We start from the raw sequence: 26061 nt of genomic DNA, 5'->3' as shown, positions 1-26061 counted from the left end.
GAAACTTCATTTTGACAGGGTGAAATATGCATCTGAATGCATTCTTGTCCTTAAATCCTGAAGTAGCAAGTTAGAAGCATCTACACGCTGTTGCTAGAGGTGCCTGGAAACTGCACTCTGTTCTGTGCTTCTATCTGTGTTTATAAACTTGGCCTGCTTATTCATCAAAATAAAAAATGCTAACTGTGTCAGACCATGGCCTACTGCTGCTTCACAGAGCATCACAGAATCAACCAGGTTGGAAGAGACCTCTAAGATCATCCAGTCTAACCATTCCCCGTCACTGCCACGTCTACCTCTAAACCATGTCAGTAAGGCCCTCATCTACAGGGGTTTTGAACGCTTCTAGGGATGGTGATTAATGTGCATTGCCACTTCTAGTCCCTCCTGAGCTATGTGTGAGACTCATTCATAGGTTCTGTCATGAAGGCAAGACTCAGAATGGTTGTGGCAGCTCTACTGCGGATAAGCAGTATCGGATCTAGGTTTTTACTCACCACTTCCACCAAGGCCCCACCGACCGAGGTTTGCTGAGGTGTGAGTAGCCCTGGAGTGGGCCCCTTCAGCCCCGCAGCGTGCGGAAAGCACAGCGTCCAGGACTGGAGCTGGCTCCTGACGGACCAGAGCCACAGCCCTGGGCCCTCTCAGGGCTGGCCTGGAGTGGCATCCTCTTGGCAGGGAGCAAAGCAATCAAGTCCTCTCTGCTGGCCAGGACGGATGTACTGTTCAGTATCGTCCCTGGTGACCTGGGCGACGGGATCGAGTGCGCCCTCACTAAGTTTGCAAAGGACACCAAGTTGAGCAGTCCTGCTGATCTGTTGGAGGGTGGGAAGGCTCTGCAGAAGGATCTGCACAGGCCGGGTTGATGGGCCAAGGCCAATTGTATGAGGTTCAACAAGTCTCGATGCAAGGTCCTGCCATTGGGCCACAACAACCCATGCAACAATCCAGGCTTGGGGAAGAGTGGCTGGAAAGCTGCTAATTGATGGAGATGAACATGATCCAGCTTGTGCCCAGGCAGCCAAGGAAGCCAGCAGTGTCCTGGCTTGTATGAGAAATAGTGTGGCCAGCAGAGCCAGGGAAGTGGTCGTGCCCCTGTACTGGACATTGGTGAGACTGCACCTCGAGTCCTGTGTTCAGTTCTCAGCCTTTCATTACAAGGTGCTGGAGCAGGTTTAGAGAAAGGCACCAAAGCTGGTGAAGGGTCTGGAGCGCAAGTCTGATGAGGAACAACTGAGGGAACTGGGGTGTTTATCTTGGAGAAGGCTCAGGGGCAACCTTATCACTCTCTACAACTACATGAAAGGAGGATGGAGTGAGGTGGGGGGTTGGTCTCTTCTCCCAAGTAACAGGTGATAGGACAAGGAGTAATGTCCTCAGTCTGTACCAGGGGAGGTTTAGATTGAGTAGTAGGAACAATTTCTTCCCCAAAAGGGTGGTCAGGCATTGGAACAGGCTACCCAGGGAAGTGGTGGAATCACCATCCCTGGAAGTGTTCAGAAACCTAGTAGATGAGGCCCTCAGTGACACGGTTTAGTGGTGCACTTGGAAGTGCTGGGGTAATGATTGGATTTTATGATCTTAAAGGTCTTTTCTGACGTAATCGATTCTGTGATTCTATGACAATCGTGTTATAACAAAACCTAGAAAAATATGAAAATGATTAAATAGGTTTATACAGGGCTCCCTGAAGGTAACCAATGGTACCACTAGAGGGCGCTGAACTAAATACCTTGCCCCTAAATAAACCGGAGTTAGCCGTAATCTACCCATTTTACTGTAATGATCATACAATTGCCATCTTCTCTCTGTGGATAATCATTAGCAGTCATCATGTGGAAGCTAATTTTGCATAGAGTGAATTAGTAATTTGGGGGGAAAGTGAGAAAATGGCACAAATGGGACATATCAGTGGCTGAGTAATTGCACTGGTGATAGTTGGAGTGTGCTGAACCAGTTGGATAAATACATAATTATTGGTCATCATGACTTGGGGGATGCTGCAAGTCACTGGGTAGCAGGATGCCAGACTGGGGTGAGCCGATGCTGGGGCTTGCTGCATCTCAAACCTGGTTTCTAACAATTTATCAGAAAGATGACTTCTTTCCTGCTGGAAAGGCTGAAAGGCCAAGGCCACTTTCCTGCATGTGTGCAATGCTGTACCCTTACAGAATCAGCTCTCCTGCTCCTGAAGCACATTCTGCCCCGAGCCCGCCTTCACTTTGCTCCTCCTCCCACCACCATCTCCTGTTACCCACAGACATAATCTGGGAACTAAAACAAATCAAGGAAACAGTGCAAGGGGCTCACCTGCTCTAGCATCCACACTACATTTTATGCACCAGTTGGTCTCGTAGCGAACATTTAAGCATCATAGAGGTAAGCCTCTGTGCTTTGGAGCTCCTCTTTCAGCCTGGAAGTGTGACAATGATCACGGGCTGGCAGGAAGTGACCAGGTGAGCAAATGCAGGAGCAGGGTGGCAGAAGGCCTTTCCTGTGTTTATACGCTGGGTAGCTGAGGATGTAGCTACCAATACAGTCAACCACTGCTGTACACTCCAGCTGCTCTATCCTCAGAGCTATTCTTGCATTTACAGGGCTTGGGCTGCCTCACAGAAAGAGGTGCTCCCTGACACTTCATGCAACGAGAGCCACTTCTGGACATATCCTGGCCTGGAGCCTCACATGTGCATCATCTGGCAAGAAATGGTTTCCAAGGTGAGCAGAGAGGGACTTCTATCCGCAAGAGCACTGTGAGTGGGTGCAGTTTCATTTACACCCAAAAGGTAATGCTGGGCACGGTTGCTTCAGTAACGCGTGGTGAGGATCAGTGTATGGCACTCAGCGAGCCCGCGCAGCCACGCAAGCAGTACCTTGGCCCGTGCCCTCGGGCTGCTGACGCCCGCGCTGGACAGCGCCCTGCTCACCCTGCCCTGCCTCTGCCCGACCCGTTCCAGCTGCCCTGCCGAAAGCTGCGGGGTGGCCGCTTCTCAGCGGGGCCGGCAGTCGGGCGCCCCGCGGGGCGGTGTAGGGGGTCCCCGCGGCCCCGGCAGCACCGCCTCCGCTCCACGCCTCCCCGCGCTCGGAGGGCGGGGAGCGGGGCCGGGACTGGCGGCGACGTGAGCCCTTTGTCGATGAAGCTCCCTCCCGCGCCAGAGCCTGAGGGGCCGCGCCGCCGCTGAGGGGCACCGGGCAGAGCCGCCGGCAGCATGCGGTGCCCCCCACCACTGCTCCGCCGCCTCCCTGCGCAGCCGCTGCTTTAGAGCCCGGCGCGGCCATGGGCAGCGCTGCCCGCTGAGCCGCGGTGGGGCCGTGCGAGGCGCGGGGATGTGTCAGCGGGCGGCGGGCGGCCGGCGGAGCGGGGCGCGCCCCACGGGACCCCGCGGAGCGCCCGTCACCGCGCTGCCCCGCCGCGCCCCACCGGAGGGAGGCCGAGCGGGCCTGGCCGCGGCCGTCGTGCTGCTGGGGGTGATCGCCGCCGTGCTGCCGAGCGCCCGTGCCCAGCCGGGTAAGGAGCAGTGAGTACGGCGGAGGGGAGCCGGGCGCTGCCGCCGCCCTGCCCGCGGGGAGGGAAGGGGCAGACTGCGGGAGGCTCGCCGCTGCAGGGGCAGAGGGACTCCCGTCTGCCGGAGTCCGGCTTCCAAAGGCAACGGAACGAAACGGCGAAATCTACCCCTCGCCGTGTAACACTGCGGGAGGGGGTGCGTGTGTTTGTGTGTGTGTGTGAAGCCGGGCTCTTCCTCATTGTCTCCTGCATCCTTTTTTACCCTCTCAGCTGTGAAGAGGGGATGCTCAGGTTTTCTGCCTTTTCCTGTAGGCAGCCTGCACGGCAATCATCTCTCTGGCCTTCCTGGCTCACGCGCAAATAACAGCTTTTCCTATGGGACAGGCTGGTTGGATTAGGTCTCGTTCTTTGCAGAGAAAGAGGGACGGGCAGAAGCTTTTGTTAAACCAGAGGATCGTTTCTAGCGCTTCCGTACGAGTATGGCGAGGAGGAGGGGAAGGTGAGGAGGGGTTAGGAGAGGGCAGGCTCTGCTGAAATCCGAGCGCTACAGCGAGAATGCAGCTGAGAGCACCGACAATTTCTGGGTTATATTTTTCCCATTTCCCTTGACTTTATGAGTCAGGTAGTGTTCTGCACTCTCCCGAGTTCTCACAGCAGTCGATACACCCGGTGACCTCAATGCAGAAACGGTTACTGTTGCTAGTAGTTATTGTATGTGCCAGATAGAGATGCCAAATATAATTCTAAGGCTATGCTAAAATAACTGAAAGAGGTTAGAATTGGTATATGGATAGATTAATCCCATGGATTTAAGGAAAGAGCAGAGATGTGGATCCATATTTTGAAGCTGTTAACTCTAATGTAATCATAAGCAATTGGTGTCAGTTTTATAGATATAATATGATCAGGTTCCTCATTTGCAGGTTGTAGACTGGTGGAACAGTGCCTCTTACTTCATGACTTATTCTGAACATGTAAATACTGTCGTTTGATTTATCTCTGTAAGGTAAATTGACCTGTGATTGGAGGAATGGCAGATTTTTTTACCTGTGCTTGTTAATTCAGCTTGGATTTCACATGAACTCTGGTGCTATGTCTGAATTATGAGCTGTGTCTTCATTCAGAGGTTGCCAGCCTCACAGAGCTGAATTCTAAAAGCTGAGGTGTTTCTGACAATGCAACAAGACACCTCTTCACACCTGATCCCTGGGTTCAGGAGTAGAATGAAAAGCATTTTGTGTTTCTTCCTTTGTGGTCTAGTTTTTATGACACAGCCATCATCTCACTTGGAAGTGAGGAAATCTGAGAATTAAAAAACATATTTGTAGGTGGCTAACAGCCTACAGCTATAAAAAAAAAAAAGAGATGAAAATTTACAACAGAGCTAAGCCAATAGCCTGCATCAAATACACCGTGGGAAGTAGTGTCACCAGTAGTCATTTACTTGGGAATTTCAGACCATCAGGTAGCCATGCTAAGGTACTTAACATAATCTGGTGTACTTTACAGTTTTGAGCATGACAGCTGAAGTTGCAAGTAAAACCTTATTTGTCCTATGCAATGTTCATCAATAGTTACGATTGATAAGGTGCATGCATTGGATGTGGATCAACCTGAACAGATATGTATTCCAGTGAGCCAGAGCACAGGAAATACTGTCTGCCTTTGAAGTTGGGAACAAAACACATAGTAAAGGCAGATTTTCAATCAGTAACATTAGCTACATCTAAGAAGGTTATTTTCTATATGTTTACGTAGGGCAGGCTATGTGTAGTCCTGGATTTGTGTTAAGCACATGTGCTGTTACTGGTGTCTGTGATTATTACTGTAATGTATGTGGTTCACAGAGCAGCTCTACTGCCATGAAGTCCAAGTGGAGTTACATGATGCATTAAACACTGTGAAGAGCATTTGTTGTGCACCAGTTTTGCTGCAGCTTTTTCAACTGAGGAGTATTTTCATCTATGGGAAGATTATGTCTGTGCATATGTAAACACAGATGAATGCTTGGTACTTCTGCTGGATTTTTGTGCAACACGTGGCATCACTGTGTGCGAAGGTGAAGCAGGCGACTCAGTTACAGAGGGTGAAGAGAGAAGTTTTAGTGTGGTGCCAGTGCCTCAGAAGACAACTCTCAAGTTTCCTGATCCCTGAGATGATTTTGAATAGCTCTGGTAACAGAATTTCCTGTGTCTTCGGAAAAAAAATTCAATGCAAAGGAGCACGATCTCCCTGAAAAGAGACCTTGACAGGATGCAGTGATGTGCTATGAGGCTTTGGGAGAAGGAGGATTGGTTATCTCTGTGTTAGAAGCTCAGAGCCAGACCTCATGCTTGCTGAGTGCTCAGGACACTTTCACCATCGAGTAGAGAGTGATTAGGTTTCAAACAGCAGATGAGAAGCTTTATTTTTAATTTTAGAAGTATTTTATGCTTCTTTGGCTGGATACATACAAACTTGCTCACTGACACACAGAGTTAAGCATTCATTTCTGTGGTACATCATCCCCAGGACCACTGCTTGAATTCAGATTGAAAATAAAGCTACATTTTCCGCCATAATCAGAAGCACATAACTGTGATTTCTGGTGGATTACAGAAACATAAGTGTGAAAAATCTGTCAAAATTAATATATCTGTCAAGAAAGAGGAAAAGTAATGAGACAGAAAATGAAAGGGGAAAGATGCTCCAGCCAGAGAAAACACCCTTGTGAACAAGAGGCATGAACTATGGGCAACCATTTTCTTAGGGAGGAGAGAGAAGCAGATTCCAAAATGGGTGCAACTTTGAAAGGCACCTACTGAAAGCTGATCTGGTCTTGGGGGACCATCTCTGTTCTGGTAAATACACATAGTACTATTGTTTGAGAAAAGTGGAGGAGAAGGCATGTTGCTCCCAGTTGTGTGGTCCATGGTCTTTAATAAGCTGGTCAGAGGGGAGCACGGGAGAGAAAATGTTAAGAAATGTTAAAATAGACCTTTTATATTTTCCATCATCCATTTTGCTTGTTTATGTAGCCTGCTTGAACGATAAACTTGTCAGGGAAAGGTCAATTTCTTCCTTCCTTGGCTGAACATTAGCACAATGAGATCTCACCTTAATTATCAGCCATTTCTAGGATGATAAGGACACCTCCAGCACATTGGCTGGTTCTGGCAGCCGAAGCTGTGACTGAACAACTCAGAAAGTGCTCCATGCCAGCTGCTACGCTGCCAGTCCCACCTCCTGCTATCCATGGCTCTTGATGGATGACAGCTACCTGAGCACTGATCCAGTGCCTCTCAGCTCCAGGAACTCCATGAAAACTGACAGAATTGCCACAGCCGGATGTGGTTGGTGTTCTCATTGCTGAAGGAGCTGCTGCGGAGGCAAGGACTGTGAGCATCCAGCTCCACCTCAAGGAAATTGGTGAAGACATAGAAAAAGGCATCTCCTGCGGTTGCTTCCTGGAATTACCGGTCCAGCATTTTAGGAAATCAATAGTTTCAGACAGGCTGTGTTGCTCTTTTAATTTTCTCTCTGATGATCTCAACAAAATATGTGCAGATAGCTCAGCTATTTTGTTAAAGAATAGTGAAAAGTTCAAACAAACCAGGAAGCGCCAGCATGGGCTGAAAGATTAGGCTAATAGGAGCATGCAGAAAGGTGCTTCCCTGGGAGTAGTTGAGCATTTGATGGGTATGCTTGGTATAGATCCACCAATCATGAGTTACCTTCTTCCACTACATTCCTGTACCTGAGTTATTCTGCACATTACCTGATGTGTTCATCTAGATACAGAATACTTTAAACTCATGTATATTGAAACAACTTTGATGAAACTCTTCTCTGTAGATTAAGATAAGCACCTGGTATCTCAGATAAGGTTGAAGGGTGTCTGTGTATTGCCTGTAAGGAATGCTGACTTGCAATTCGAGACCTGTGGTTAGAGAAGAACTTCTAAACCTTGCTTTCAGACACGTTCAGTCATCTTGTAGTGTATTGGATATGTTGCATCCTCCTAACCCTCACTGCACTGTTTTCTGAAATCTCTGATGCTTGCTTGAGGTCAGGGTGATGAACAAGACAAATGGGACTGGGAGTCATTTTCTATCTATGGCATTTTCTCAGTCATGTGGGAATGGTTGTTTTTGCTGAAGTAAATACTGGTGATACATGCATATGAATTCAGGCGTCAATGTCCAAACATGTCAACATTTTGTTAAAAAATAATCAGCATTTAAGTGTGTTTTTAGTGTCTAACTCCCTTTTGCTTGGTCCAAGGAAGGAACTACTGCACAGGCTGAACTGATCTGCATTTTACTGCTAACCCTGAGGGCCATGGATAAGACACTGCCTTCCTACTAGCAAGGTGGAGTAGCATGGGTGGGCTTTGAACACACAGCATTTCTCAATTAAAACACCCCATGAAAAACATTCCTAGGGCAAAATACAGGAAAAGCAGTTCCTGTACATCTGACACAGAGCAGTTTGCTGCTGGAGTAGTCGTAGTGTTCCTGGCACAGTTGGTTTTTGTGCCTGAGGTTGCCTCTTGAATTTTAAGGGTCAGGTGTGTGAAGAAAAGACTAGAAATGTTTTTGTTTTTTTTTTTTCTAAATCAAGGAAATAGCACTTATATACTTGAGCTGAAAGTATTCAGTTTTTCTGCCAAAAGAAAGAGGAATGGAAAAAAATCCAGGTAAAATAGACTGGGACAGAGCAGAGCAGGTAGTGTTAATCCTGCCTGAGTGCCAGAGGTGCTTGTTCAGAGGCTGCACTTAGGAAGGCAAGAGCACAGCTCTATACAGGACCAGAGAGGAGGAACTTCCACCGCTGTAGCTGGGGTGTTACATTTGCTCTCTCTGCAGCCTCCTCTGAGGCTGTGGGGTCCTGCTCTCTGGGCTAAATTACCCTTTATCCACTGTTCAGACAAACAGTTTCAAAGTGACTCAGTTTGATGACTCCCTTTTAAAAGGAGGAGTTATTGCAGAAAATGAATAGTCTGAAGATATAAGTACTATGGATCCCTTTTGGGAGAAAAGAAATTATTGTGTTATTAATATTTAAATAACATTTACTGCTGCAGGTATAAGAGGTATGCAGTGTGTATAGCAAGATGTAACACACAATATTTCTATTTGATCTTGAGGTTTAATCAGATAAAACTCCTTTCTGGATTCTGGGAGCAGAATGGAGGAAGGAAAAATGAGAAGACCATTTGAAGATGGAAAAAATAAAAATCCAGACTTAGAGGACAGTGCCTGTTTCTATATTTTCTCCACTACAAATTGCTGTAAATTTGGAACTATCTACGGTACTATTGTTTTATCGCCTGTTAGCAGTACACCAGTGTTGGTCTTTTAAGGGAAGTACCTCAGATGATTGCATGTGTTCTGGGCATATTCTCCAGTTCTCAGGTACTATCATGAGGTCTGATGCAACAGCTGGGGAAGCAGCAAGAGCTCTTCTTTTGAAATTTCTCCTGAATTGCCTTCATGTCTATGTGTTTTCTTTATTATGACTAAAAAGCCCTTGTGTTGAATGTAGTGATTTTGGTTTCTCTCTAGAAACGTCTTTGTAGACAATATACCTACTGATCATGTGTTTTCCTAAGTGCTCATGCAGATGGCTGGTGATAAAAAATTCCTGAATCAAGACAATATAAATTAAAATCCATCTGTATACCAGGTAATAAAAAAGAAGCAGAACTGTCCTGCATCACTCGCCTCTTTACCAATATGGTGATCTCACTGCAGTGTCTATATCTGAAAATAAGTAAAAAGTCTTTAAATGAATCGTTGCCGTGGCTTTGAGGGGTATGGATTTTGTAAATTAAACCTCAAATATTTACTAGCAAGGATACACAAAGACATTCTTACATAAATATATGTAACCTCACAATGCTGAGAGACACTGTTAGCAAGTCAAAAGAAAGGCTAAATTTTTAAATGCATGGAAATTAAAATGTAAAAAAGATTCCACAGGAATGGAAAACAAAGATGTGTTAGTTTTCCTTGGTATTTCTTAAACAATGAAATAATTGAGGCCAGCAAAATATGCTGGCAACTGATGTAGAAATTGTAAGAAAAGAGTTGAAAGGTGGAAGTTTATCCGTGGGAACAGTTTGTTACCAAATAGTTGTTTTTTGTTTTGAAAATAATAAAAATGATTCAGATTATGTGATGTCGTTCATCACGGAAGTTCTGAAAAGCTGATTTAGAAGAAACTGTTACAGACTTACCTAGTCCTTTCTTCGTGTAGTTGTCTTTTAATCTGATTAATAGCTTTGGCTGATGAATGTATCAGTGATGAAAAACTAGATTTTTATAGGGGTCATAGCTATTTAAGAAAAGGAATGGATTCTCGTAGTTTTCTATCTTTGTATTGTGTTTTCAGTGTGAGGTCTTTAAACTGAAATTTAGGGATCATTTTAAGAAATCCTTAAACCAGATAATTTTGGTTTTATTTAGCATATTTTAGTCTGGCCTTCCATCACACAATTATTTTAAAAATGCTCTTCTGATCTTGTGGTAAAACTTGATGGGTGTCTTGAATGACTTCAAGACAGATTCGGGCTTCACAGTTATGGCAGTTCAGTATTCTCAGCTTGGTTTGTCTGAATTTCTTGATGTTCACTAACTCTGAAAGTCTCAAAGCCTATTTTTTTCTTCATATTGAGTGTAGCTGCTGAATTAGATACTCATATAAAAGTAGACTTGAAAAAACTGTCCACTGTTGACTGGTTGTCCATAAACACACTTGAAATTGTCCACCTTTTGCTTGCAGTGGTTAGTAACAGAGATGTTTTCAAAGCTGCAGCCTGCTGAATTTATCAGTATATCCCCCTGTGCAAGGTTTGACATCCAAAATTCATTGCTATTGAAAAATGACAATTTGACTTATTAGACAATTAGATTTTAAGTTCTAAATTGGCTAAAAGCAGTGTTTTTTTGCTAGGCAAATAAGGAGGAGTGTTGACTAGACATTTTGTAGGTTTCTGTTTGTGGCTTCACTGTTATTAAGAAAAGCATTATTTTCTATACCTACCTTTCATTTTCTTTGGCTAATGAAATACCTATGAATAGTTTATGAAGTCCTGCTACATAATTTAATATAAATTATTGAGTTATTTTCAAAAGTTTTTTACCAAGAGCTCTGAAATACCTTTATATTTTACTGAGAAGCCACATAAAACAATCCTGTTGACCAGGTTGGGTTGTTCCTGAGCATGTGCAGCATTTCCTCTGGTCATCTGAAAAAATAGTGCAAGTTGGATAGGGCAGTGATCAGCTATAAAGAGTATGGTACATGGAAAAAAATGTGTTGGCAAAAGATTTCTAGGCATTTATCTCACAGTGATGTCAAATTTGTCTTCTGCCTAAGGTGATCTATAAGATTTCTCTTAGTTTTAGTGACTGATACAAGTGTGGCAGCTCTGGGTAACCCTTTAAAGACTATGCAGTCCTGGTTATTTTATTTCAAGAGCTGGGCAGCTCACCACAATTATTGCTGAAAGGCATTACTATCATGTTTGGAAATGTATATAGTTTCAAAACTGTCCCACTGTGTTTTCTAGCCACCCTGTCTACCAGACTGAGGAGCTCCAAAATCTCTTTTCCATGCTTACATGCTCTTACACTGTGATCAAGTCATGCTTTTCACCTGGAGTTCTCAGATGGCTCAATCAAAGACATATTTTTCACATCTTTCATCATTCTTGTGGATCCTGTTTGAAATTTTTCCAGTCTGATGTCCCTCTGGAACTACAGCTTCCAGAGCTTGTCTGGTATTTCTGCTTCATCAGGAACAAGCATTGGCATCAGTGTCAGATACAATTTTTTGTTGTAGTGCTGATGTCCCCATATGTAAGAAGTGAATTAAGACTATTCCTGTAGGACTTCCCATTGATCTGATTATTCACCTCTGCTTCCCAGATTTATTTTTTTAGAGTAAGCCTACTTTGCAGACTTTGGTATAATCAAGAGAAGCAAGATTGACAATGCCTGAAGCTTCTCTTACTTGTGGAAGTTGCAGTCTGCTCAGAAACATAATCCTTCATCACTATTCCCCTACATAGACACCCTTATCCCATGAACTTGGTTGGTAGTCTTTATTTCCAGGTATATGATCTGATATTTGACTGCATCTGCTTGCCAGCTTCATTGTTCATCACCTTTTCAGTTGTCATCTGAGAACTTTTATCAGAGAGTTTTGACTTCCTCCAGGTTACTGAGAGAAATGTTCAGTGTCAGGCTGAGAATCAGTCCCTGTGGGAGTCTATTAGAAGCATTGCTGCTCAATTTGATAATTTAAAATCTATTACATATGCACCATATTCATTTTATATTTTATTAATCAAAATGTGAGATATAAAGTCAAAGGGTTCATTGGAATCTAAGAATATTAGATAAAATTTGTAGTCTGATAGAACTATAAAATCAAAGTGATCCATAAAAAATTGTTCCTGGGCATTAATTATTCCATATTCTTTTTGTTCATCATTAGTCAAATCCTTTCTTTGCTAACCTAGTCCATCATTGCCAGCAATATCAAAATGTCTGCTTGACAGTTCCCATTTACCCTGTTTAAATGTCACAATATTATAGAACAAAGATAAATAGTATTCTTTGTTTGCTTTGTCTCCTAGCACTAGGAATAAAGGGACAATCAGCAATTGAGAAAAAAAGGAAAAAAAAAGTCTAATTCAGAACCAGTCAATGCTGCTTTACACTCTCTGTAGCTGTAGCCCTCACTGCCACAAAATGGGATCTTTAGGAACCCCCAAAATGTAGGTCTGCTGCACTCTTTGGTAGTATCTGACTGCACTGACTGATGAGACTAGATGGATTCTGTTTGGTTCAGGGTGGTGTTTCCTACATCCCTGCATGGACAAACACAATAATATGAATAATTAGCACTAAAAAAATATAAATTATAAGATGTGCATGTTTAAACAAACTGAAATTAACAAGTTGTACTGCTTGTCTGCTGAGCCTTTCAGGACAATGTATATAAAACACAGTAGGGAATAATCTGGAAGCTGTAGTGTGATATCTGAGTTATCTATGCCTTCTTAGAATTGTTTTCCCCCTTAAGTAAGTGGTAATTGTTTCAGTAGATATAATTGTTAGCCAGAAAACTGAGTTACCTGCATTAGTTGAACTGGTGTAATACTGAGACAGCTGTGCCTCTACTCTGTGTGGATATGACATTTTCAGTAATATCGGGAACTTCAGTTCAGAGTGGCATCTAATTGTTGTTTTGGTATTGCTAACTTTTCTTTCTAGAAGGAAAAATACAGTGCTATGTGTATTTTAAGTCTTCTCACTCATGCTTTGTTGAGAGTGAAGACAAGCAAGTATACTGATGCAAGCTTCTCTTAAAAAGTTTGGTCTCTCTTGGTGCCTTTGCTTTTGTAGAAAAATAATTTGGGAGTAATTAAATTAAAAACCACATGCTTCTTACCTCACATCATCCACTATCAGCTTCTCAAAAGAGTAAGTCAGTTCATATGTGTGAAAGCTGCTGTGAGCAGCAAATTCTACCTTTTCAGTATCCAGGCATGTATCTGGGTGTTCCAGCATATCCTAGTAGAAACAGCATGGGTTTGCCATTTAGGCACGGGCTGTGTAATTCTGCAAAGATTTATTCATTGCAGAACACCTTCCTCTTTTGCAGTCTTTTTAATATCAGAATGTCATTCTTTCTCTTCAGTGCTATTTAAACATATTAAAAGTTAAAAAACCCCACCATGATAGCAATTACATAATGAAAAGTAACACTCCTTTATTACTTCATTCCTGTATGAAGTAAGATTTATTCCCATTGGAGTAACACTTATAACCCTTTTTTGTATCAGTATTCCTCTCTGTGGTAATATTGGCATTTATTCCTGTAAATAATTGAATGGTTGCCATTTTAGCTCATGCTACAGTCTCCTTAGCAAAACTGCTTTTTACTGCACCTTTGATAATTTCCATAACCTCACTTTGGAGCAAAGAATGTACTTTATTTGTTTTCTATTTAATCCAAGTGGATTCTTGTAACTGAGGTGACAATGAGATTTGGGAAACAGATTAAATGGAGTTTTATGCATGACTTGATTTTTTGTTCTTAAAATATATACCAACAGTGTTGATAGAGTGGCATTTAGATGAGGTTTCTGCAATGTTTTTGTCAATGGTGTATAACAGAGATTAATTTTAAGTGTTTGCCAATGTGTACATATCCCACTGTGTTGTAAAACTTGTTCTTAAGAGTATTTTTGAGCTTACTGATTATGCTGTCTTTGCTAGAGAAAACAGTAATATTCAAGATGAGTGATGATGGAGTCACTCAAACAAGTATCTCCTGTGGCTCACAGTATTTGTTGGGGATTTGTGTTCTCTCAGCTGTGGAACCAGGAGAGTTCTTCAGCTTCTTGAAGAAATAGTAAATAATCTTCCAATATTTTGGAATAAAAGAGATTAACATAAGCAGAATTTGCAGGGTAGCATCTCATTTTTTATACCACCTCTAGTTTAAACCTGAAGTTCCCTACCTGTTTTCATGTGGTACTAACAGTCAGTGTGAGTGAGCAGTGATTTGGTGATTTGTCTGGAGATTTTCAGCTCTTCCGCAATGTTTCCTTATGGAAGTTGTGTCACATGGGCTATGCATTTAGTTTTGTAGGGCTTCTGTACAGTTTTCTGTATTGACTGCCTGCTTACTGTCCCTCAGGTACTGTATTGACACATGTCAAGTACTTCATGGTCTTTACTGGACTGTGCAAGTGTTTGGAAAGCATTAGTTACATTGCTGCTCTTGTCTGCTTGGGGTTTGTTGCATGGCTCCTGATTACAGAGATTCTAAGAGACAGAATTATATATGTTTTTTAATATAATCAGCTTTAAAAATGAATTTACCTTAACTAGCATGTGTGTTTGCTGCATTGACAGTAGTATTTACATTCAATGAACTCAGACTTTTAAAAACCATGTTATTGCACATTTTGCTGCTGAAATATCACAGATTGTAGGAGCATCGCCAATGCTGAGTTAGTAATACTTTCATAGATGTTGCTGTTTTGAAAGCAGTTTTTTTCTTCATGTATTTATTGTGAACAATTATCATGGGCTATTCTCTCACTGTAAATTTGGAGAAGAAAGTTGGCCCCTATCAATTTTACTGTGACTTATTTCTCTACCCACAGTTATCTTAGCTGAGTTAATCTCAGTGAAAGCCAACAGTTTTTCATCTCCACTTTATGTTAACTTAGGTTGACTTAGTTTAGACAATCTGTGTAGTCCCAGTGCTATATCCTTGCTACATGTTCACAGTGTTAGCCGTCTCAGTGTAATAGCATTTTTTGGTGAGGCTTTGCAGAAAAGAAGCAATGTAAATCTGAATGTGTTTCTCCTCAGCATCATCTTCAAAGAGGGATGTTCCCTGAAGGCCACCAAGACCCAGCCAGGAGCACATTATTACCAAACACCTCCATAAGACCCAGAGAGGCTGCTCTGCTCTTGGCATCATGAGTCTCCATTTTGGCTTTGTGTTTGTACCTTCACTCAGGCAGAAACACATTGTGCATTTCTAAATTGGTTTATTTACCTAACTGGTTTTAATAGTGTTTTTGGTTTTGTTTTTTTTGTTTTTCTTTTTTTTCAGGCCAGCTGATCCGTACACTTTCCTGAGCATTTAATTTGATTTCTACATTAATTCCATATCAGGGAGTAATTAGAATAGACAAAGAATAAGTAGGACTTCAGTTATGAAGCAAAATTGCTATTTGAATTTATTGCCTGTGGTACTTAGGGACCCAGTCATCTGCTACAACTTCTTTTAATAGCTCCTTCTGACTTTAATGTGACCAAAACAAATGTAATGTTTTGTACTTGGGTTACATTTGGATGCTGCTGCTTAGTCGTTGGCACAAAACCCATGGTGAAGGGATGGGAGCGCTGATCCTGAAGTTTGGTATACCCAAATCACCAGGGGGGCATTACAGAGCCTACTTAATACATGGTTATCTTCCTTTAGTGAGTTCACTGAGTGATGGTGCTGCCAGAAATCCTTAACAGAAGTATTATTGACATGTATGATATTCTGTAAATGCATCAGTTTTCAATACAATTTGGGAGGTAATGCACAAGGAACATGAACTAGCACTTTCTAATATTTTGCTTGCTTTCCTAGGGAAACAAAAACCTAAAGCAATGGATTTTACCATCCTTTCTCTTCTCAGTCATAGAATCACAGAATGGTTTGGAAGGGACCGTAAAGCTCATCTAGTTCCAACTTGATTCATTCAGCCAACACAAGGTACCAAGAAGTACAAATAAGCTTTTAAAAGGTCTGACCTATTTCTCCAGGCTTTTCTTATTTGAAACAAAAATCCTGCCAGCACACAGTCTTGTTTACATAAACACATGCACACACAGAGTAGTCCTCATTTAATCCATGTGCATTATCCTGCTGAGTAGTCACTTGCAGCTCTAGGTCCTGTATTTATCACTGTGGCAGTAATTGAAACTTTTCAGCAGCATCCCACAATGCTATTGACAAAAAAATCTACAAAACCCCCTCAGTGCACATTTTTAGAGAAGACACAAGATTATACTCTCTCTTCCAAGATGCCTTGCAGACAAGTGTCAAACACTCAACATCTTTCTGAAAATAAGTTATTTGGTTTTGGTTGATTGGTTTTGGTTCTGGTTTTCTCTGAGAGATTATTAAGAAATTGCTAACTAGTGTTAAGTTTATGGGTTAATCCCATAAAGAGGTGATGCAGAGCACTGGTGCCTTTTCTTTAGAGACAGAAGAAAAAGGCCAGGTTGGACAGAGCCTTGGGTGGCATGGTTTAGTGTGTGTTGTCCCTGCCCATGGCAGGGGGGTTGGAACTAGATGATCTTAAGGTTCTTTCCAACCCTAACTATTCTATGATTCTATAAAGGAGGACATATCCTATTGTGTAGTTTTTGGATCAGCGATTTAAGTGTGATTTAAGATTTTATGGTAAAACAAGAGGAATTTAACATAAACTTTGGTGCAAAAATAGCAATATGTTCTACTTTCCAGAAAATGCTTAAAAGTAAATAGCAAACGAGGCTCTTAGAAGCTTTTCCCCCTGGCTCATCCCAGGTGCTGCCTCCTGGAACAAAACTAAGACCTGCTCATCGCTGCCTGATAGCTGGGTAAGGGCTTGTGAAGGTGCTCCCATGGCTACAGGAGAGAAAAGGGAGGGTGGCAGTAAGAAAATATTCCTTTTCTGAATTTGCTGCAATGTCCCTGTAATTCTCTTGATGTGACAAACTGATGCAGCAGCGTGTAGTGTTACTCCCTGTGTCCTAATGTTAGATGTTTTAGATATGGGAGTAATAGTATCCATTAGTGGGGGGCTTTGAGCAACCTGGTTCTAGTGGAAGGTGTCCCTACCCATGGCAGAGGGGTTGGAACTAGATGATCTTAAGGTCCTTTCCAACCCAACCTAAACCATTCTGTGATTCTATGTTTCTATTATAATAGTTCAACTAAGATTTACATCAAAACTCTCATGGGCCATTAGCTGAGGTTTTACAATATCCTATTTCTTTTCACATTTGTCCTTTTCATTGTTTTGCCAAATTAAAAAAAATACTCAAAAGTACCTGAGGATCACTAAGGCTCAGTTTTAAAGGTACCATAGATACTTCAAACAGCAATGCTCAGTAATTTTTGGTGAGACAGTAGGTACCAGAGCATTGTCTGGTGAGAATCACAAAGACATCTAGGTGCCTGCAGTTGCAAGTAGGAGCCTGCCGGGTCATGGGAATAATTTAAGTGCATAAATTTCACTGCCTCTTCAAGGGGCTGGTGGCTTCTCAAGTGAGTAGGTGTGAAGCAGCTCTCATAGCTGTCAGCTCCTGCAAGTCTTATGAGGCACTTACATGCATCATTTGTAAATCTGCCCCTGAGGCACTTGTGATGAATTGTCCCAAGCCTGTATTAGTTTCATGTTTGTTTTGTCACCCGTGCAGGCGCTGGCTTCTCTGAGCCTGTTTGCAAGCTTATGTATTGCAGGTTAGCTTTTTTAGTAGCTTTTGTTCACCTCTAAGGATCTATAACTGCCTTCAGTGTTAAATACCAAAAAGCACCAGCCCTTCGTGTTGCTAATAGTAAAGAACTGAAAACAGTTGGCAGAAAACAACATTCATGTTGCAGTAGTTCAGCAGAGTTGATACAATATGCTTGGATTATTCAGTACTGCCTGTGAGCAAAGACTGCTGCTTACTCCTCTGTCTCTGATCTACAGCTCTCAAGATGGTGCACAAATGCCCTTTCATAGCTGAGAAGAATCTTTGCCCTGATCTTGTGCCCGTGTGTATCTCTTGCTGTTTTGTATGGCAATGAAAGTTTTGGTAGTTATGATAGACTGGCATATTAAGTAATAGCATGTATTTGTATGTAAATATATTGTATGCAAATATATGTTTTTCTCTGTGTTCCTCCTTTTTTTCCTATGTTTCTGTAAGGCCAGTATATGTTTATCTGAAGGCAACAGCTTTAAAGTTGTTGTTTCTGTGAATGTTTGATCTAATTTAAGGTGCCGAGCTCCATGATTTGTATGTTAATGAATTAACAATCGCTGCAGTTTCAGACTACATGAAAGAAATGAAAACTAGCTCTTTCCTTGTCTTTATTTCCTCAAATTTGTATTCACTCATGATTTGCATTTGACTTCAGAGCCACCCACACTGCTTCATACAGGTTGGTTGTACCGAGATTGTGACTGTAACTGCAGGTGACAGCGCAGCAGCTGGGCACAGAGCAGTGTTCCCTCCTTGCTGTCTGTAAGTGGATGTACATTTGCTTTCTACCCTGCCATGAGAAACAAGGGTGTTCTCCCAGGTTGGCTAGTAGATGCCAAAAGGGTTACACCTCTACAAGACAGTGATTTGGGATATTAAATTGAGCTGTCTGTAGAGTTTCTTCATGTTACTAGGTTATTTAACCTCATGCTGCTTCTTCACTTTTCCAGGCTTTGTCTTCCTTCTTTTTTTTTTTTTTTTCCCTCCACACACAACTGCATTAGGAATTAATGTGACAGGAAGCTGGGAACAGTGGCACGTTTGTTAGAGGAGATAGATGAGCACTTCTGTTTATCCCATCTGTTCAACTCTGTGTATGTCTCCATTACCATCATGGTCCCTGGGTGACGGCCTTGGCTTCATGAAGAAGAAGTGTATTAAAATTCTTCAGCATGAAAGGAGGGAGATATTTTTGACTCGTGAATTGTTGTTCATGGAAGTGATCATCGTAGCGAGTAGTGAATCATTACTGACTACATTATTTGTAATTATTTACTCTATTTCTCTCTAAACCTGGTATTCTTACCACTAACTGCTGTACATACAAATACCAGACTGAAAGGTAGTCCTTCCCCAACAGCTTGTTTATGCAGCTGTACCATGTTCAGGCACTGGCTGCTAGTATAAAGCCTTCTCCACTGCTTTGAGTTTACCTGGAATAACTTTCCTCTTCTACTCTGCTCAAATTCCCAAATGACTCTATGGCCATTTTGTGCCATCCTGCTAATGTATTCCCTAATTCAGATGTTCAAGAATAAAATGTGAACATCTTACTTCTGGCACCACAAAGCTGGTTTTTACTTCTTTTCCTCAGTGATGATTTCTTTGGCAATGACAGCATTTGCAAGTGAGAAAATGTTTGCCTTCCATGTTTCCTAGCTGGAATTACAGCCAACTTATTTCAAGGAACTACATGGAACACTTTTTTAATTAATCTTTTCCATAAATGTTAAAATTGCATTACATGATTGAGATGATGGAAACTAAATTTGGTGGCTTTGGGTTGTTTTCCAGCTATTATTGTGCAAACATGAAGGAGTGATAGTACAGGAAGGCTCTCTAAAAATGCCTTCTGTTCTGCCAAGCTAATTTTTTTTAATCAAACCTCTTCCAATTTATTCTGCAACTTTTTTTTTTTCCAGCATTCTTAAAACTTGGGAGGCTCCTGAATTCTGTATAGTTATTGTAAAATATGACATGAAGGTAGGCTGCTACTTACCCTCAGGAAATGTGTTCAATTCTGCTTGATTAGAGCTTTTAAACTGCATGAGGATAGTTGAAATCTTGATAGTGAACAAGATACACTAAGCAGTGTTTGTCAGTCAGCAGTGGGATGGAGTCAGCATTTTGTTACTTATAGCACTGAAAATAGTTTAATGAAATTAGATAAAAGCAATTGTATCAAATGACCATGGCAGATATTTGGACTGGAAGTGCAATGTAATAGAAGCATATTCATATCAAAATGGAAAATCATGTGTAGAGTAGCACAAATTATTGAGCATTTTGCATCTGCAATGAATTAATTTCTAAATACAGCTATGAAACCTCTCAGTGATTTTGCTGCAGTGTTGATTTTTCTTACCTTCAGTGTACTCACTGTGCTATTAGTGTCATTTATATGAATAGTTTACAATAATGCCTCTAGGTGTACATTGATACTGTTACTATTTTTAATGGTTTATTGCATTAGGAAATCTGGACTTGATATACACCTGGACATTTTTTGTCTTAACATCTGATGCCTGTTTTTGTACTGGCTTCTTGAGCCTCTCAGGCAGCTTGTTTCTCATGGCAGGGTCGGGGTGGGCTCAGTGGGTGGAGCAAGAAGGTGGGATGAGGCATGGGAAACACCTTCCGTGCAACCTCTCACCAGCTGAAGTGTGCTCAGCGTGGAGAGTTTCTACATCACAAGCAGAATTCATTTGTTATTAATTTACCTCAAACTGCTAAATAGTTGCTGATCAGAATAGGAGAAGCCTTCATGTTACTGTTCATGTTGAATTGCTGTTGACAGCACTTGAGTTTGGTCCTAGTGCTACAATGATACATTGCGGTTTACATTAAGTACTGTTAACTTTACATATTTAGACGGTTCCCTGTTATGGAAATACATTAGGTGAACTACTGTTAAACTAGGTATGTTGATAATTAAGTGGTGAGGTGACTTGATTTTAAGTTGCAAATATAACCAGTACAATTTACAGTTCACACTAAACTGTACTAATTATAGCCAAAGTAAGGAGTTTTTAATAGCTACTTGGATAACTTATTTTCCCCCTTGCTTTCATAATTTCATCAGAGAGCATTTCAAATTGTGGGGTAAAATCATTTAACTGGATCTGTCTTACAGGTTTTTATTTCCTGTCTCTTAGAAATTACTTTTTATGTAATGTGAAATTAGTATTTTTTTGAAGTGTGGAAGTAAATAAGGCCCATTCTATAGTTAATAGTTTAAAATAGGTTTATTTGTTTAGTAGATTGCTTATTATATGTATTTCCTATGAAACTCATAGTGGACTAATCAGTAGGGTTGTAAAATGCAAAGTGATGTATTAATGCATTACAACTGTACTAATAATTTTATCCTTGTGTGATTCATATGGTGATATATTCAAAAAGAAAAAATGCCATTACCTTAATGTGCAATACTGTGCCTTGAAAAGCTTTTGGCAGCAGGAGGAAGCTGTTGTTGCTGTTGTTTTATTATGTGTATGACCAGAGTAACGACACTGAGATAGCAATGGTGCTGCAAAGAAGATGCAGAAATCTGCAAATAGATAGGCTAACATTGTAAGAAACAGTTTAAGCACAGGGCCTGCAACAAGGTGGTGAAATGAGTGGTTGTTATTGTGGGTTATAATCTGGGGGTTTGTTATCTGCGAGACCACTACCTCAGTTATAGCATTTGGAGTATGTTTTCTGCTGTGGAAAAGGAGCTGAAGAAAGGGAAAGGTCTCCTGGGACAAGGCAACTGAGATAGGCTTTGTGCTTTTCAATGTAAAGTGTGAACACAGGGGAGTTCATTCTTGATGCAATTGTAAATAATTGCAGTCAGATCTGAGGCTTCTCTTCTTCTGAGTGTCTAGCTTGAGAAATCTAAGGCCTGATTTGACTATGTTGAGAAGAGTAAGTTTTGACAATGCTGCTAAATTCTAGCAAGTCTTCAGAATGAGTGAACTGTCAGTTTTTCATAGGCTTGCAAGGAGTAGATTTGGCTGTGTAGTCATAAGGACAGTAAATGACACTTTCCTACAGTAAGACAGCTCAATTTCTGTATTTCACACCTCTGCTTGAAAGCATCTGTATACTTACATTTTGCATTTGTTTTTGAGAGGACAAAATAGCAAATTTCCTCCCTAATTTTGTCTTCTTAAAAAAGCATGATCTGTTCTATTGAAAACCCACATCCCTATATCTCAAAGTCCGGTTAAAGAATCAGCTATGTATAAAACCTCCTGTTGAATATTCCAGTTTAGCAAACATAGAAGGAAGTGAAAACAAGGCATTATGGAGAGAATTCAGCAACCTCAGCTGCAGGGCTACCCACAAATGATGCCTACCACATTGACTATGTCAAGATCAAACCTGTAGACAAGATCTGGGAATTGAACTTGGATATCTTAGTCCAGTGCATCAGCAATGGGGTATTTATTGCCTTTCCTTCATTTTAAGTCTTCAACTGGTTATGATTCATGATGCTTTAAAAATAAAAGGGCTTCACAGTGTTATCTCTCCTTTTAGAGAGAAATTTTCATTCCCCTTTAAATGAGCTGCCAAGGAGTTTACCTCGCAGGATGCAGTGTGGCAGAAGTATTTCAGTCTTAAAATGGTGATAAATATTTACAGCTATTTCTCTGGAGCTATTTAGTATTGTTAAAATGAACAATTCTAATTACAGAATATTTATTGAGGATGTGATGACTCAGCCACTGAACCAATAAACAGAGGAACAGAAACTCTGTCCTTCCCTGCTTGGAAAACATTCCTCCTGTGGTTTAGTAGCATGAATAACTAGAGTTAGCATCACAAATGCAGCTGTGGTTTTGGCTGCCCCTGACCTATCAAACATCCTGGTGCATCAAAAGCTTGCATCAGCCATTTTTGAAAGCCTGGTAATATGCAGTAAATATTAAGTAGTATTTAGAATCATAGAACCATAGAATAGTTAAAGTTGGAAAGGACCTTAAGCTCATCTAGTTCCAACCGTCCTGCCATGGGCCACTAAAGCATGCCATGCAAGGCTTCATCCAACCTGGCCTTGAACACTGCCAGGGATGGAGCATTCACAACCTCCCTGGGCAACCCATTCCAGTGCCTCACCACCCTCACACTAAAGAATTTCTTCCTTATATCCAATCTAAACTTTCCCTGTTTAAGTTTTAACCCATTGCCCCTTGTCCTGTCACTACTGTCCCTAAGGAAGAGTCACTCACCAGCATCCCTGTAGGCCCCCTTCAGATACTGGAAGGCTGCTATGAGGTCTCCATGCAGCCTTCTCTTCTCCAGGCTGAACAGCCCCAACTTTCTCAGCCTGTCTTCATACAGGAGGTGCTCCAGTCCCCTGATCATCCTCGCAGCCTCCTCTGGACTTGTTCTAACAGTTCCATGTCCTTTTTATGTTGAGGACACCAGAACTGCACACAATACTCCAAGTGAGGTCTCACGAGAGCAGAGTAGAGGGGCAGGATCACTTCCTTTGACCTGCTGGTCACGCTCCTCTTGATGCAGCCCAGGATACGGTTGGCTTTCTGGGCTGCAAGCACAGAAAGCTTTATGTCTACTTTGCAAACACCTAGTTCATCACCTGCAGTGCTTGCAGCAGTGACCAGAGCTGCAGGACAGGCTGTAGAGCAGTGTGAAATTTGCAGGCATTGCGTAGCCATTATTTCAGTTAGTTTTGAGGTTTGGCATGACCAGTAGATGAACACCACTTTTGACCTGGATTTTGAGGATAACAAATCTTCAGAGAATAGGCTTGTGGAATTTTAGAAGGGTGAAATCATTGAATTTTACAGAAATTAAGCTTCTTTCAAAAACCCCTACAGCTCACCAGAGAGCATTCTGTGGATTCCTAGAGGATCATTGAAGAGTTCTATAGAAAACAAATCATTCTTTGTTGAAGTTCACAGTATCTTACTGTGAAAGAATAGTTTACAACCTCAGCTTATTCATTGTGTCAGAGCATCTCTTTGGCAGAAGAACCTGTTTTACTATAAGGGTGGTCAAACACTTCAACCTTGCCCAGGGAAGCCATGGAGTCTCCATCCTTGGAGATATTTAAAGCCTGACTGGACATGATTCTGAGTGACATGCTCTGGTTGGCCCTGCTTTAGTTGGTGGTGCTGAACTCGGTGACCTCCAGAGGTGCCTGCTAGCCTCATCTGTTCTGTATGACTTTCTCTAAGGTGTTACCTTTCCAGTTTTCCTACAGATACAGAACTGGAACCATAGTAAGGGAAAAAAGTGTGAGGTTTTGTTCCATGGGATGTGTGGAGACCTGTGGTTACTCTCAGACCCAAACACCTTCCTAACAACTCTGTGTCTATCAGGATAGATCTGGTCTGTGACCTTTCCCTCCCAAACAGCTATCCCCTCTCAAGGGCTTCAAAGAATGAATATTAGTACATAAATAGTGACTGAAGACAACCTATGGAGTCCTTGCATTGATTCTAGGTCTTCCTCATGCAGAACCAAGGACAGTGGCACAGTTAATGCTTTGTGTGTGTGTGACTTCAGAGGAGCCCTTCACTATGCTAATAATGAGCTTTTAACACTTTTTAAAAAGGCACTAAACCAGAAATGAGTAGTACTCTTTCCTATTTCATTCTCATTGCCAAAGATAACAAACCTGCACTGTAACTCTGTGCTGCAACATTGCGCAGAGTCTGAGGCAAGTGTGATGGTCTCAGCAGCCATGAACATCCTGTGGGATACCAAGACCTCTTTTCAGACACAGCAGCCATGGCTTCTGCTGTCTTGCTTGGAAGAAAGCAGTACTGAAGAAATAGCTGCAAAAAGGCTTGGGAAAACAGTAGATAGCAGGAGACTGGTGGAAAAAACAGTTAGCACATTAATAACAGAAGCTTTTGCCGAAGATGCTGTCCTCTACAGAAGGTTGCATCTGCCAGGAAGAAAGAATCAAGCTAAGATTGTTCAGAAGCATATGGACCACCTACTCTCTTCTTCCCCTGCCAGGAACTAGCCCCTCTGCTACACAAGTCAGTGTTCAGCCTTCTTCAACCAATGCTCCACCACCACAGGTGCTGCCCTGCAGCAAAGCCAAGTCCAGCATTTTGTGTAGACCTGAGATGGCCAAATACATTTTCCCCCCTTATACTGTAGGGAGAAAGACTGAAGAATTTCCAGGAAGATATCAGGAAGATAAACAAGCAATGTTTTCACTAAATGAATGGAACTGTGGGTTTTACAGATGTGGCCAAATTATGCAGAAGTGTTTTATTAAGAGCATTATAAATTGCAATTTGAGTTTAGATGTCTCTGGTTTAGCTGTGAGAAATTGGGGTCCTTTGGCAGGAAAAAAACCTGAAGCACATTTTTTTCATTAAATGCTATAGACATCCTAATTAAGCAGGTCAGCTTATTCCAGGCTTAAATTTATAACAACACACCTAAAAGCCTTTGCAGAATTGGAGGTCACCTGCAAAATAAAATGACACAGTATATGAAACTTCAAGTTGCAGGATTGCTACAGAGACAAGAATCCCTTCATAGCAGTTTGTGAAATTATTGGCAAAAATTATGTTTAATACGTCTGTTTATGGGCTGCTCCAGCTGTGCTAGCAGTTTTGTGGCACACCATTCTGGTGGTAACTTTTGCTGGGTGGCATGGGCAGGGACAGCAGCCTGTGGCCAAATGGAGAGCATGCCTTTTCCCAACTGTTTATTCCATTTTCATGACTTCCTGAGGCCAACTGTCTTCCTGCTTAGTGTATAAATAGGCACCTGAACATCTAGTAGTTTGCCTCTTGGGCAAACTCCTTGACCACCTTGACAGCAAAAAAGGCCTTATGTTTAAGTGGAATTTCCTGTATTTCAGTTTGTGCCCACAGCCTCTTGTTGGGCACCACTGGAAAGAGTCTGGCTCTGTCTTCTTCACTCTCCCATCAGGTATCACAGAGGAGAAGAATCACCTACCTCTACCTGCCAGCAGTGCAGTGCCTAACACAGCCCTGGAAGCTGTTGGCTCTTTCTTCTGTTTCGTTCTGGAAAGGATAGCACTGTTTATTGTCATTAGTGTGGTTCCTGTGAGTGCTTGACCTAGTCCTGCCACCAGCACCCTTCGTCACACATGTGGACAAAGGGAAGAGTACAGGATCTGAGCTTGAAACGCAAGGTTCCCTGATTGGTATTTTGAACAAGGAGCAGGTTGAAGGTATGCTATTGGGACTGCTAGAGTGAAACAGAGTTCTGAGGCTATATTATTACAGATTCAGCTGTTATATGTGATTAGCCCAAAGAAAGTAGCACTTTATTGAGCAACTCTAAAAATAATGAGTGATGCATTTACATTCAGCCCTTCAACACCATTCCTAGTGGTTTATATCAAGTTGTCTTGCATCCTATGCAGGTACATGGACGTAAAATTTTGCCTTTTGGCATTATTTTCACCATCCATATGTGTGCCGGAATTATTCCACAGAATAATTAAGTAAACTTCTAGTTCAGTGTGGAAGTATCCACATATGATTTGGCTAAGGCCATTAGAAATAAAGGTAGTGAAAAATA

The 26061-nt window shown here is 41.8% G+C and overlaps 1 protein-coding gene across 1 annotated transcript in view; it reads left to right on the top strand.

The window, feature by feature from the left end:
• Positions 1 to 3327: 3327 nt before the first annotated feature.
• KIAA1549L (KIAA1549 like) overlaps positions 3328 to 26061 on the top strand; it is a 121307-nt gene continuing 98573 nt past the window's right edge. Inside the window, exon 1 of the mRNA XM_034065390.1 lies at positions 3328 to 3508. Within this exon, the coding sequence (XP_033921281.1) occupies positions 3328 to 3508 (181 nt within the window). The remainder of the gene's footprint in view (positions 3509 to 26061) is intronic.

Source organism: Melopsittacus undulatus, chromosome 8 (genome assembly GCF_012275295.1).
Source record: "Melopsittacus undulatus isolate bMelUnd1 chromosome 8, bMelUnd1.mat.Z, whole genome shotgun sequence".
NCBI classification, from domain to species: domain Eukaryota; kingdom Metazoa; phylum Chordata; class Aves; order Psittaciformes; family Psittaculidae; genus Melopsittacus; species Melopsittacus undulatus.
Note: the sequence above shows the minus strand (reverse complement) of the source record. Positions and strands in the feature narration are given on the sequence as shown.